This window comes from Salvelinus fontinalis, chromosome 8 (assembly GCF_029448725.1).
Source record: "Salvelinus fontinalis isolate EN_2023a chromosome 8, ASM2944872v1, whole genome shotgun sequence".
Classification (NCBI taxonomy): domain Eukaryota; kingdom Metazoa; phylum Chordata; class Actinopteri; order Salmoniformes; family Salmonidae; genus Salvelinus; species Salvelinus fontinalis.
The window spans coordinates 41906253-41917848 of record NC_074672.1 but is presented as its reverse complement, the minus strand read 5'-3'; the positions used below and the strand labels follow the sequence as shown (position 1 = coordinate 41917848).

The 11596-nt window shown below is 42.5% G+C and overlaps 1 protein-coding gene across 1 annotated transcript in view; it reads right to left on the bottom strand.

Moving 5' to 3' along the window:
• Positions 1-2749: 2749 nt before the first annotated feature.
• LOC129861265 (partitioning defective 6 homolog beta-like) overlaps positions 2750-11596 on the bottom strand; it is a 29104-nt gene continuing 20257 nt past the window's right edge. The window contains exon 3 of the mRNA XM_055932527.1: positions 2750-6566. Within this exon, the coding sequence (XP_055788502.1) occupies positions 5686-6566 (881 nt within the window). The 3' untranslated portion in view covers positions 2750-5685. The remainder of the gene's footprint in view (positions 6567-11596) is intronic.

Below are 11596 nucleotides of genomic sequence, written 5' to 3'. Positions count from 1 at the left end.
CTTTTATGTCCCCAACCCTGTTTTGTGTATTCTCTAACACATCCAGGAATCTCCCATCCTGTTTAGTGTATTATCTAACACACCCAGGAATCTCCCATCCTGTTTAGTGTATTATCTAACACACCCAGGAATCTCCCATCCTGTTTAGTGTATTATCTAACACACCCAGGAATCTCCCATCCTGTTTAGTGTATTATCTAACACATCCAGGAATCTCCCATCCTGTTTAGTGTATTATCTAACACATCCAGGAATCTCCCATCCTGTTTAGTGTATTATCTAACACATCCGGCTCTCTCCCAGGAATAGAGGAAAAAGTATGTCATGCTGTATTTTATACCAACTATTGCATCTTGCCTATGCCGCTCTGTCATTGCTCATCCATATATTTATATGTATATATCCTTATGCCATTCATTTACTTAGATTTGTGTGTATTAGGTAGTTGTTGTGGAATTGTTAGATTACATGTTGGCTATTGCTGCACTGTCAGAACTAGAAGCACAAGCATTTCACTACACTCGCAATAACATCTGCTAACCATGTGTGACTAATAACATTTGATTTGATTTGATGGTGAGTCACAATCTACACCCCTAGAAGCTGCTTGTACAGAAAAAAAAACAATTTAACTCAAATAACTTCTAAAGGTCAAGAAGATGTAACTTCCAGGACTAGATGACATAATAAACTTCAACCAAGAATCAACACATTGGATCCATTCTAACACGTTAAAATGTTTACTGACTTAGCAATGAATATACTGAAACATGTTTTAAAAAATAGTTGTTACGATCCCCATGTCCTGTGTAGTTAAAACAACAATGCATTTACAGATTTCAAAAAATCTTTCCATTCAAAACATCACTCATCATGCCTTGAATGTTTCACAACTGTTTGGAATGAGAGGGAGAGAGAGCGAAAGCAATCAACTCTTCTACACCCTGTACCATAACAGAGAATAGAGTAGTACTGTACCTCACAGTATGAAGAGGGGGAGTTGAGTTCCCATGATACCCTACTCTGAGTAGACAGCATGTCTGATTACAGTGATCCAGTGTTTATGATTCTCATCAGGTATTTCTGCAGGTAAGACCCATTGCAGTCAGACTGAGGAGGGGAGAGGGGGGTGAGTGAGGCAACTGTTCCCAGTACATTTTTCTTCCCCATCAGAGAGTATTGCAAAAAGCAATAGGAGAAATGGACATCAATGCACTATCTGCTCTCAGTAGAGTGTGTTAGCTTCTATTAATGTTTACATGTTGAGTACAGACTTAGTCTAAATTCCCATTATACTTCACAACAGCTCACTGGCAACTAAACACACAGAATAAAACTACAATCTATTGGAATGAGGATGTTCTGCAGTGCAGTACTATCCTGTCTAGTGTTTTGGGGAAGTCTGTTGGCTCTACACTCCTGACATTCTAAATCCCTTTGCTGGTGTTGACCTTCCTGAACTACACCAGTTGTAGTCATCAGGAGTCAGTACATGTGGCCCTTCATAGCTCAGTTGGTAGAGCATGGTGCTTGTAACACCAAGGTATTGGGTTTGATTCCCGGGATTGCTTTCAATGAAAGCGTCTGCTAAATGGCTTATATTGTTATTACATGTTCTATGACCAGGAACAAGTGGAAATAGACCTGTATTCACCTGATCCAAGTCATAATGCATAGCACTAGACAAACTCCACCTTACTCAAACACAGAGACCAGGTCGGTATGTGTGAGAACGTGGGCAAGACAAAAGACCACTCAATCATGGTTGGACCTCTCCATCACGGTTGACAACTCCATAGTGTCCTCCTCCCAGAGTGCAAAGAACCTTGGTGTGACCCTGGACAACACCCTGTCGTTTTCTGCAAACATCAAAGCAGTGATTCGGTACTACAGGTCCTTGCTCTACAACATCCATAGAGTACGACCCTACCTCACACAGGAAGAGGTGCAGGTCCTAATCCAGGCACTTGTCATCTCCTGTCTGAACTACTGCAACTCACTGTTGTCTGGGCTCCCCCCAACGACTACTCCGTTCTGCCACCTCTGGTCTCTTGGCCCTCCGACCCCTACGAGAAGGGCAGCTCCCGCTCAGCTCAGTCCAAGCTCTTCTCTGTCCTGACATTGGTGGAACCAGCTTCCCCCTGAAGCTAGGACAGATACCCTGCCCATTTTCCCCAAAACATCTGAAACCCTACCTCTTTAAAGAGCATCTTAAATAAATCACACAGCACCACCCCCGCAAAAAAAGAAGGAAAGTCTCTATCTAAACACTAGGACTTGACTTTTCCCACCTACTAGCACTGACTGCTGATTGCTACTAAATGAGATACAACGTACTTACTATAATTGTGATATGTGGTTGTCCCACCTAGCTATCTTAATATGAATGCACTAACTGTAAACCGCTCTGGATTACTGTTGGTTAAATTACTAAAATGTAAATGCAAAAGAGTAACTTCTTCCTGGAGACTAGGTTCTATAACAGTCTCATCCATCCTGTCTGACTGGCTTCTGTAACATTAATCCCATCTAGCCTGTCTGACTGGGTTCTGTAACATTAGTCCCATCATACTCTGACTGATATACGAACTTACACATTTTCTGTTCATTTTGGTTGTTGAAAAATTTGTCAAGTTATTTAAATGCATGTTTTTGTATTTTCGAGTCATTAAACAAAACTTATAAAACAAACGCGGCAATCACTGAATATATTTCCAGCTCATGGAATCAACAATTATACAAGTGCATCTAAATTCATACATTTCTTTATTACTTTTTCATTAAAATGTGATAAAAATGTACATCATATACTATCAATAAGAAAATACTGACAATTTTCAGTACAAATCTATACCTTGATTTATCTGACAAACAAAAATCATTGCTCATTATCTGTCAAAACAAAGGTACAGACACAAAACAAATTCCGAAGCCTGTTTAGTGTTCTCTGAAACATGCAGGTCTCTCCCAGGAATAGAGAAATTCACAGTACAGGAAAAGTGTCATAATCTGCACCTCTAGAAGCTGCTTGTACAGAAAAAAAACAACAAAATCACTTTAAAAAAAAAGAAAAAAGGAACAGATTAGAAAATGAAATGAAACCATTAATTAACACAGTGGATCAGTTATAACGCATTAAAATGTTTACTGACTTAGCAATGAAAAGGAATATACTGAAACGTGATTATAAAATAAATAGTTGTTGTGGTTATGATCCCCATGTCCTGTGTAGTTAAAACAATAATAAATTAACATATATAAAAAGAAAAAATGTCCATTCTAAAATGTGACTCATCGTGCCGTGAATGTTCCAGAACTGTTTGGAATGAGAGGGAGAGAGAGAAAGCAATCCCAACTCTTCTACACCCTGTACCATAATAGAGAATAGAGTAGTACTGTACCTCACAGTATGAAAAGGAGGGGGAGTTGAGTTCCCATGATACCCTACTCTGAGTAGATGGCATGTCTGATAGGGAGAGGGGAGTTGAGTTCCCATGATACCCTACTCTGAGTAGACGGCATGTCTGATTACAGTGATCCAGTGTTTCTGATTTTCATCAGGTATTTCTGCAGGTAAGACCCATTGCAGTCAGACTGAGGAGGGGCGAGAGTGAGGCAACTGTTCCCAGTACATTTTGCTTCCCCATCAGAGTGTATTGCAAAAAGCAATAAGAGAAATGATGGACATCAATGCACTATCTGCTCTCAGTAGAGTCTGTTAGCTTCTATTAATGTTTACATGTTGAGTACAGACTTAGTCTAAATTCCCATTATACTTCACAACAGCTCCCTGTCAACTAAACACACAGAATAAAACTACAATCTATTGGAATGAGGATGTTCTGCAGTGCAGTACTATCCTGTCTAGTGTTTTGGGGAAGTCTGTTGACTCTACACTCCTGACATTCTAATGAACTTGCTGGTGTTGACCTTCCTGAACAGGTAGGTACAGTCATCAGGTGATATCATGTGACCAGGAACAAGTGGGAATAGACCTGTACTCACCTGATACAAGTCATAATGCATAGCACTAGACAAACTCCACCTTACTCAAACACAGAGACGGTATGTGTGAGAGCGTGTGCAAGACAAAATAATCTAACTTCTTCCTGCAGACAGGGATCTATAACAGTCCCATCCATCCTCGCTGGGTTCATTAGTGTCCTAGCTCTAAGTTACGTAACATCTGTGTCGTACTTAGTGTCACGGTCCAACTATTCATCTATACCAGTATCACATTCTGTTGAAGATCGGATTGAGGGTTACTCCAAAAAAATATACAATGAAATAGTGAATAAATACTGTACATGAAGTGAGGACACTCTTCAAATGTGAATGAGTCAGGCCACATCCAAGTGAACTCAGAGATGGAAAACTAGGAAAGCCACCATCTGTTGTTAAAGATACATCCTCCCAAACCAGACAGATGAGAGAGCCAGCGAGAGAGAGAGATAACATGCTGAGATGAGTGAAGCGTCATAGTTCTCAGGGAATCACATTTACAATCACATTCTGTCACACTATGTACACAAAGTGGGGAAATAGCCCTTGTCGTGAGGAAAGAGAAGTTCGATGAAAAATAAGACCGATCTTCATCCAGGCAGTGACAGCACACCTGTCAGATGAGGTGTTGGTCCGTGACGGTCAATTGAGATATTTATTTTCAACTAAATAAAAAAAAATCATACAGTGAAACAGTTTAGATTTAAATAAAACAGTAAAAGAAATCGCATGAAAATATTTAAAGCGGCAATCTGCGGTTCAAACAAAACTGACTCCCCGCCACTATCTTGGTAGATGGCTGAAGGATGGGGTTTAGAGAAATGAAACCACTCTCAAACCCATAGACAGATCTACGGATACAAGGAATGACAATCCATGATAACAAAATTATAGTTCTAACAATGGAGAGATTTTGCAAGTTCAGTTGCTTCGCATAAATTGCTTCTAGTTTTTTCTCTCGTGATTATCAACATTAAAAGCTTGGGGAGAGAACACAGGAATAGTGGTTAATCATGTCAAGGTCCATGAAGAGAGACCCATATATACATTGTTTCTCCTCAGACTAAAATCTGAGTATTATTGCAGGCCTCTACTCTGTTAGTTAGTATGGTAACATGTAGGATAGAAGCCATTACTTTTGTTCCCAAATCACAAGCTGTAATCGCCTAGGGGAGTGGTTGTTGTCATTTGCAAAGTGACAAGGCAAATGCAGATTGTGAAATGTAGTTTCCTCTATCAAACAAACCAGGGTAGAATAGCTAGGGAAAGGTCAGAACCTAAAGATATCTGCAATCATTCATTCATTTTGTTCAGTCATTAAAATCAGTATTTTCCTATGGTTCACAAAATTGAAAAAACAACAGTGTAGCATCTCATTGCTGCCCTCAAGTGGAAGACCATAGAAACACAGTCTCCACCTCACCAAATAGAAACAAGTGCTTTTTCTGGTTGTCAATGAGAAGTCGGAGGCCTTTCTCCGAGGCAGAGTCACTTTCCTCCTCCACACAAAACACCATGGTAATCAATGTGTCTGTCAGACAGCATAGGGAGGGCGGTGTCGATACTATGGCACGCATGTGTGGATGTTGTCGTTCTTTGTGTATGCATGAGGGTGCGCTTCAGTGTATGTAAGACTATGTGTTTGCGTTCCCGTAAATACTGTGCAACCTCGACAGCGTGTGTTTACAGTGTAATGACGGTGCCTTCCTCCTCTAAGCTCCTTCCCTCCAGGCCCCTGTCGGCAGTGCTGAGCGTGCCCAGTGAGCCGGAGCGGTTGTGGGAGGCCAGGGCTCCGTTGGTGGTGCGGAGGTCCAGATGAGGCACGTAGCGAGGAATGAAGGGTATGGTACAGCTGGCCGAGGAGGTCCGTGGGATGGGCATGGCCTCTCCGTCCACCTCTATCACCAGGTCCTCATCATCCTCATCACTCTCCAGCTCCTCTGGATGGAAGTTCTGGATGATGTGTGCCGGAGTCGTGGCCACGGCAGTGCCCGGGGAGGAGTAGCCGTAGAAACTGGTGCCGCTGTCGGACGAGTGCCCAGAGCTCCCGGACGCTGCCCCGCCCCCTCCGCCACTCCTTACAATGTTGTTGCGCTGGTTGGCCGGTTTCACAGTCACGATGAGGTTGTGGCTGTTGGCGATCATCATGTCTGTCACCTGGTCCAGAGACTTGCCTTGCACCTCGATGCCGTTGACCTCCAGAACCTCGTCGTTGACAGCCAGCAGGCCAGTGCTCTCAGCCAGGCCCCCAGGCACCATGCGGGAGATGAAGATCCCAGGAACCTTCTCCAGGCCCTGGGGCGTGACCCGGACGCTGGAGCCGTCTCGGATGTAGAAGCCCAGCGGTTTCTCCTGGCCGTGCTTGTAGAGGCGAACCCGGCGGTGTGTCTCAGGGAGGATATCCACATCAATGATGGAGGAGACGGGCCTGAAATCCCTGGGCAGGCTGATGATCACAAGGGGCTTCTTCCGGTTGGCATCAGGCCGTAGCAACATGGCCGCTAGGACCGTCTTCTTGGGACGGGTCAGAGAGTCCAGACCAAACGCAGAGTAGTCGGCTTCCTCTGGGGGAGGGAAGAGAACAATGCATCAGAACCCTATCAATATCACATGATACAGGATCTAATCTCATACCGTAAATGCGCACTGATCATTATGGTGGAACTATAAATCATTACTGACATTCTACCTCACACTATACTGTAGTTATGCAAAAGCGATGGTGTTGCTCCAAGCCTGAGGCCTAGGGTTTCTTTATCTTGTCTTATCTCCCTCGCCTTGTTACAGGGCTTTCCCCATCTCTTCCCTGGGCTTATTCTTCATGTGTAGTAAATGTTAACGTCGACTCCGGTCTCTCATGGTAGGGCTTTTGGAATTCTTCAGAGGCTTACTCACAGTAACTGTGCTGCTCTGAGACATACCTGGACTTTCACCTGAGCATGGCTTAGAGCAGGGACAGGGATCAAGACTCGATCAAAGGTCTAAGAGGAGCGAGAAGCAGGGCCATGGCTCTCTAATGGTTAACCACCAGCATACGGATGTCAAACATTAATATCATAACGTTCAATTCCCTCCTGGGTTGTGCCCCAGTCCCCCCCCGGTGTGTTGTAGTGTATGTATGTTCTAGAATGAATGACGTGTTCTCGTATCCCACAGTGTGTTGTAGTGTATGTATGTTCTAGAATGAATGACGTGTTCTCGTATCCCACGGTGTGTTGTAGTGTATGTATGTTCTAGAATGAATGACGTGTTCTCGTATCCCACAGTGTGTTGTAGTGTATGTATGTTCTAGAATGAATGACGTGTTCTCGTATCCCACAGTGTGTTGTAGTGTATGTATGCTCTAGAATGAATGACGTGTTCTCGTATCCCACGGTGTGTTGTAGTGTATGAATGTTCTAGAATGAATGACGTGTTCTCGTATCCCACAGTGTGTTGTAGTGTATGTATGTTCTAGAATGAATGACGTGTTCTCGTATCCCACGGTGTGTTGTAGTGTATGTATGCTCTAGAATGAATGACGTGTTCTCGTATCCCACGGTGTGTTGTAGTGTATGTATGTTCTAGAATGAATGACGTGTTCTCGTATCCCACAGTGTGTTGTAGTGTATGTATGTTCTAGAATGAATGACGTGTTCTCGTATCCCACAGTGTGTTGTAGTGTATGTATGCTCTAGAATGAATGACGTGTTCTCGTATCCCACGGTGTGTTGTAGTGTATGTATGTTCTAGAATGAATGACGTGTTCTCGTATCCCACGGTGTGTTGTAGTGTATGTATGTTCTAGAATGAATGACGTGTTCTCGTATCCCACGGTGTGTTGTAGTGTATGTATGTTCTAGAATGAATGACGTGTTCTCGTATCCCACGGTGTGTTGTAGTGTATGTATGTTCTAGAATGAATGACGTGTTCTCGTATCCCACGGTGTGTTGTAGTGTATGTATGTTCTAGAATGAATGACGTGTTCTCGTATCCCACGGTGTGTTGTAGTGTATGTATGTTCTAGAATGAATGACGTGTTCTCGTATCCCACGGTGTGTTGTAGTGTATGTATGTTCTAGAATGAATGACGTGTTCTCGTATCCCACGGTGTGTTGTAGTGTATGTATGTTCTAGAATGAATGACGTGTTCTCGTATCCCACAGTGTGTTGTAGTGTATGTATGTTCTAGAATGAATGACGTGTTCTCGTATCCCACAGTGTGTTGTAGTGTATGTATGTTCTAGAATGAATGACGTGTTCTCGTATCCCACGGTGTGTTGTAGTGTATGTATGTTCTAGAATGAATGACGTGTTCTCGTATCCCACAGTGTGTTGTAGTGTATGTATGTTCTAGAATGAATGACATTTTTATTTCACCTTTATTTAACCAGGTAGGACAGTTGAGAACAAGCTCTCATTTACAACTGCGACCTGGCTAAGATAAAGCAAAGCAGTGTGACACAAACAACAACACAGAGTTACACATTCGATAAACAAACGTATAGTCAATAACACAATAGAAAAATCTGTATACAGTGTGTGCAAATGTAGTAAGATTAGGGAGGTAAGGCAATAAATAGGCCATAGTGACAAAATAATTACAATTTAGCAATTGACACGAGTGATAAATGTGCAGATGATGAATGGGCAAGTAGAGATACTGGGGTGCAAAGGAGAATATATTATTTTTTTTACACAGGGATGAGGTAGTTGGGTGGGCTATTTACAGGTGCAATGATGGTTAAGCTGCTCTGACAGCTGATGCTTATAGTTAGTGAGGGAGATATGAGTCTCCAGCTTCATTGATTTTTACAATTCGTTCCAGTCATTGGCAGCAGAGAACTGGAAGTAAAGGTGGCCAAAGGAGGAGTTGGCTTTGAGGATGCCCAGTGAGATATACCTGCTGGAGCGCGTGCTACGAGTGCGTGCTGCTATGGTGACCAGTGAGCTGAGATAAGGCGGGGCTTTACCTAGCAAAGACTTGTAGATGACCTGGAGACAGTGGGTTTGGCGACGAATATGAAGCCAGGGCCAGCCAACGAGAACATACAGGTCGCAGTGGTGGGTAGTATATGGGGCTTTGGTGACCAAATGGATGGCACTGTGATAGACTGCATCCAATTTGCTAAATAGAGTGTTGGAGGCTATTTTGTAAATGACATCGCTGAAGTCAAGGATTGGTAGGATAGTCAGTTTTACGAGGGTATGTTTGGCAGCATGAGTGAAGGATGCTTTTGTTGCAAAATAGGAAGCCGATTCTAGATTTAATTTTGGATTGGAGATGCTTAATGTGAGTCTGGAAGGAGAGTTCACAGTCTAACCAGACACCTAGGTATTTATAGTTGTCCACATATTCTAAGTCAGAACCGTCCAGAGTAGTGATGCTGGACGGGCGGGCGGGTGCAGGCAGCAATAGTTTGAAGAGCATGCATTTAGTTTTACTTGCATTTAAGAGCAGTTGGAGGCCATGGAAGGAGTGTTGTATGGCACTGAAGCTCATCTGGAGGTTAGTTAACACAGTGTCCAAAGAAGGGCCAGAGGTATACAGAATGGTGTCGCCTGTGTAGAGGTGGATCAGAAAATCACCAGCAGCAAGAGCGACATCATTGATGTATACAGAGAAGAGAGTCGGTCTGAGAATTGAACCCTGTGGGCACCACTATAGAGACTGCTTGAGGTCCGGACAACAGGCCCTCCAATTTGACACACTGAACTCTATCAGAGAAGTAGTTTGTGAACCAGGCTAGGCAGTCATTTGAGAGACCAAGGCTATTGAGAGTCTGCCCGATGAGAATGCAGTGATTGATAGAGTCGAAAACCCTGGCCAGGTCGTGGTGTGTTGTAGTGTATGTACACACTGTGCAGTTTGCTCAGGTGATGTGGATAAACTCTTTGGACCTAAGCATCATCAGTAATTGTCTCTCTCTGTGTGTGTGTGTGTGTGTGTGTGTGTGTGTGTGTGTGTGTGTGTGTGTGTGTGTGTGTGTGTGTGTGTGTGTGTGTGTGTGTGTGTGTTCTGGGATAGGGTGCAGGCAGGTTGTCGATAAGGATTCCAGCCCTCAGGTTGACAGATATACCCCCCTCCCCTCAACCAGAAAAACAAAGGATCAAGTGTAGAGGAGTATCCCATTTCAGTTCTCATGAAACATAAGTTCATTGCCTCCTTACTGTCTGGACATTACAACTGTATGCATACAAAATATAGGTTTACATTTTCACAAAAACACACACTGATATGTTAATCCAAACTCAGCTAATCTGTATGATGTAATCACAGAGGAAGCCTGCAGGGCATTCATAAATTATCACACTGATTTGACTTTTCACACATTTTCTTGTGTTACGAAGTGGGATTCAAATGGATTTAATTGTAATTTTTTGGGGTCAAAGATTTACTGTGTCAAAGTGGAAGTAAAATTATAATATTTGTAAAAAAATGTATGTAAAATAAAAACACTAACATGTCTTGATTAGAGAAGTTTTCACACCCTTGAGTCAATACATGTTAGAATCACCTTTGGCAGCGATTACAGCTGTGAGTCTTTCTGGGTAATTCTCTAAGAGCTTTCCACACCTGGATTGTGCAACATTTTGCCATTATTATTAAAACAATTCTTCAAGCTCTGTCAAATTGGTTGTTGATCATTGCTAGCCAACCATTTTCCAGGTTTTGCAAAAGATTTTCAAGCAGATTTAAATTGAGACTAACTCGGCCACTCATGAACATTCACTGCCTTCTTGGTAAGCAACTCCAGTGTAGATTTGGCCTTGTGTTTGTTGGAAAGCAGACTGAACCAGGTTTTCCACTAGGATTTTGCCTATGCTTAGCTCCATTCTGTTTCATTTTTATCCTGAAAAACTCCCCAGTCCTTAACGATGACAAGCATACAGATAACATGATGCATCCACCACTATGCTTGAAAATATGTAGAGTGGTACTCAGTGATGTGTCGTGTTGGATTTGCCCCAAACATAACACCTTCTATTCAGGACAAAAAGTTAGTAGCTTTGCCTCATTCTTTTGAAGTTTTACTTTAGTGACTTGTTGCAAACAGGTCACTAAAGATACAAGATACAAACAATATTTGTATCTTGCACAGGCTCTCTTCTTTTCACTCTGTCAGTTAGGTTAGTATTGTGGAGTAACTACAATGTTGTTGATCCATCCTCAGATTTCTCCTATCACAGCTATTAAATTCTGACTGCTTTAAAGTCACCTTTGGCTCATGGCAACTGAGTCAGGAAAGACGCCTGTATCTTTGTAGTGACTGGGTGTATTGATACACCATCCAAAGTGTAATGAATTAATTCACCATGCTCAAAGGGATACTTGATTTTGACCCATCTACCAATCGGTGCCCTTCTTTGCGAGGCGTTGGAAAACCTCCCTTGTCTTTGTGGTTGAATCTGTTTGAAAATCACTGCTCGACTGAAGGACTTTACAGATAATTGTTTGAGTGTGGGTTACAGAGATGAGGTAGTCATTCAAAAATCATGTTAAACAACATTAATTCAACTTATGTGACTTGTTAAGCAAATTTTTACTCCTGAATCTATTTAGGCTTGCCATAATAAAGGGGTTGAATACTTATTGACTAAAGACATTTCAGA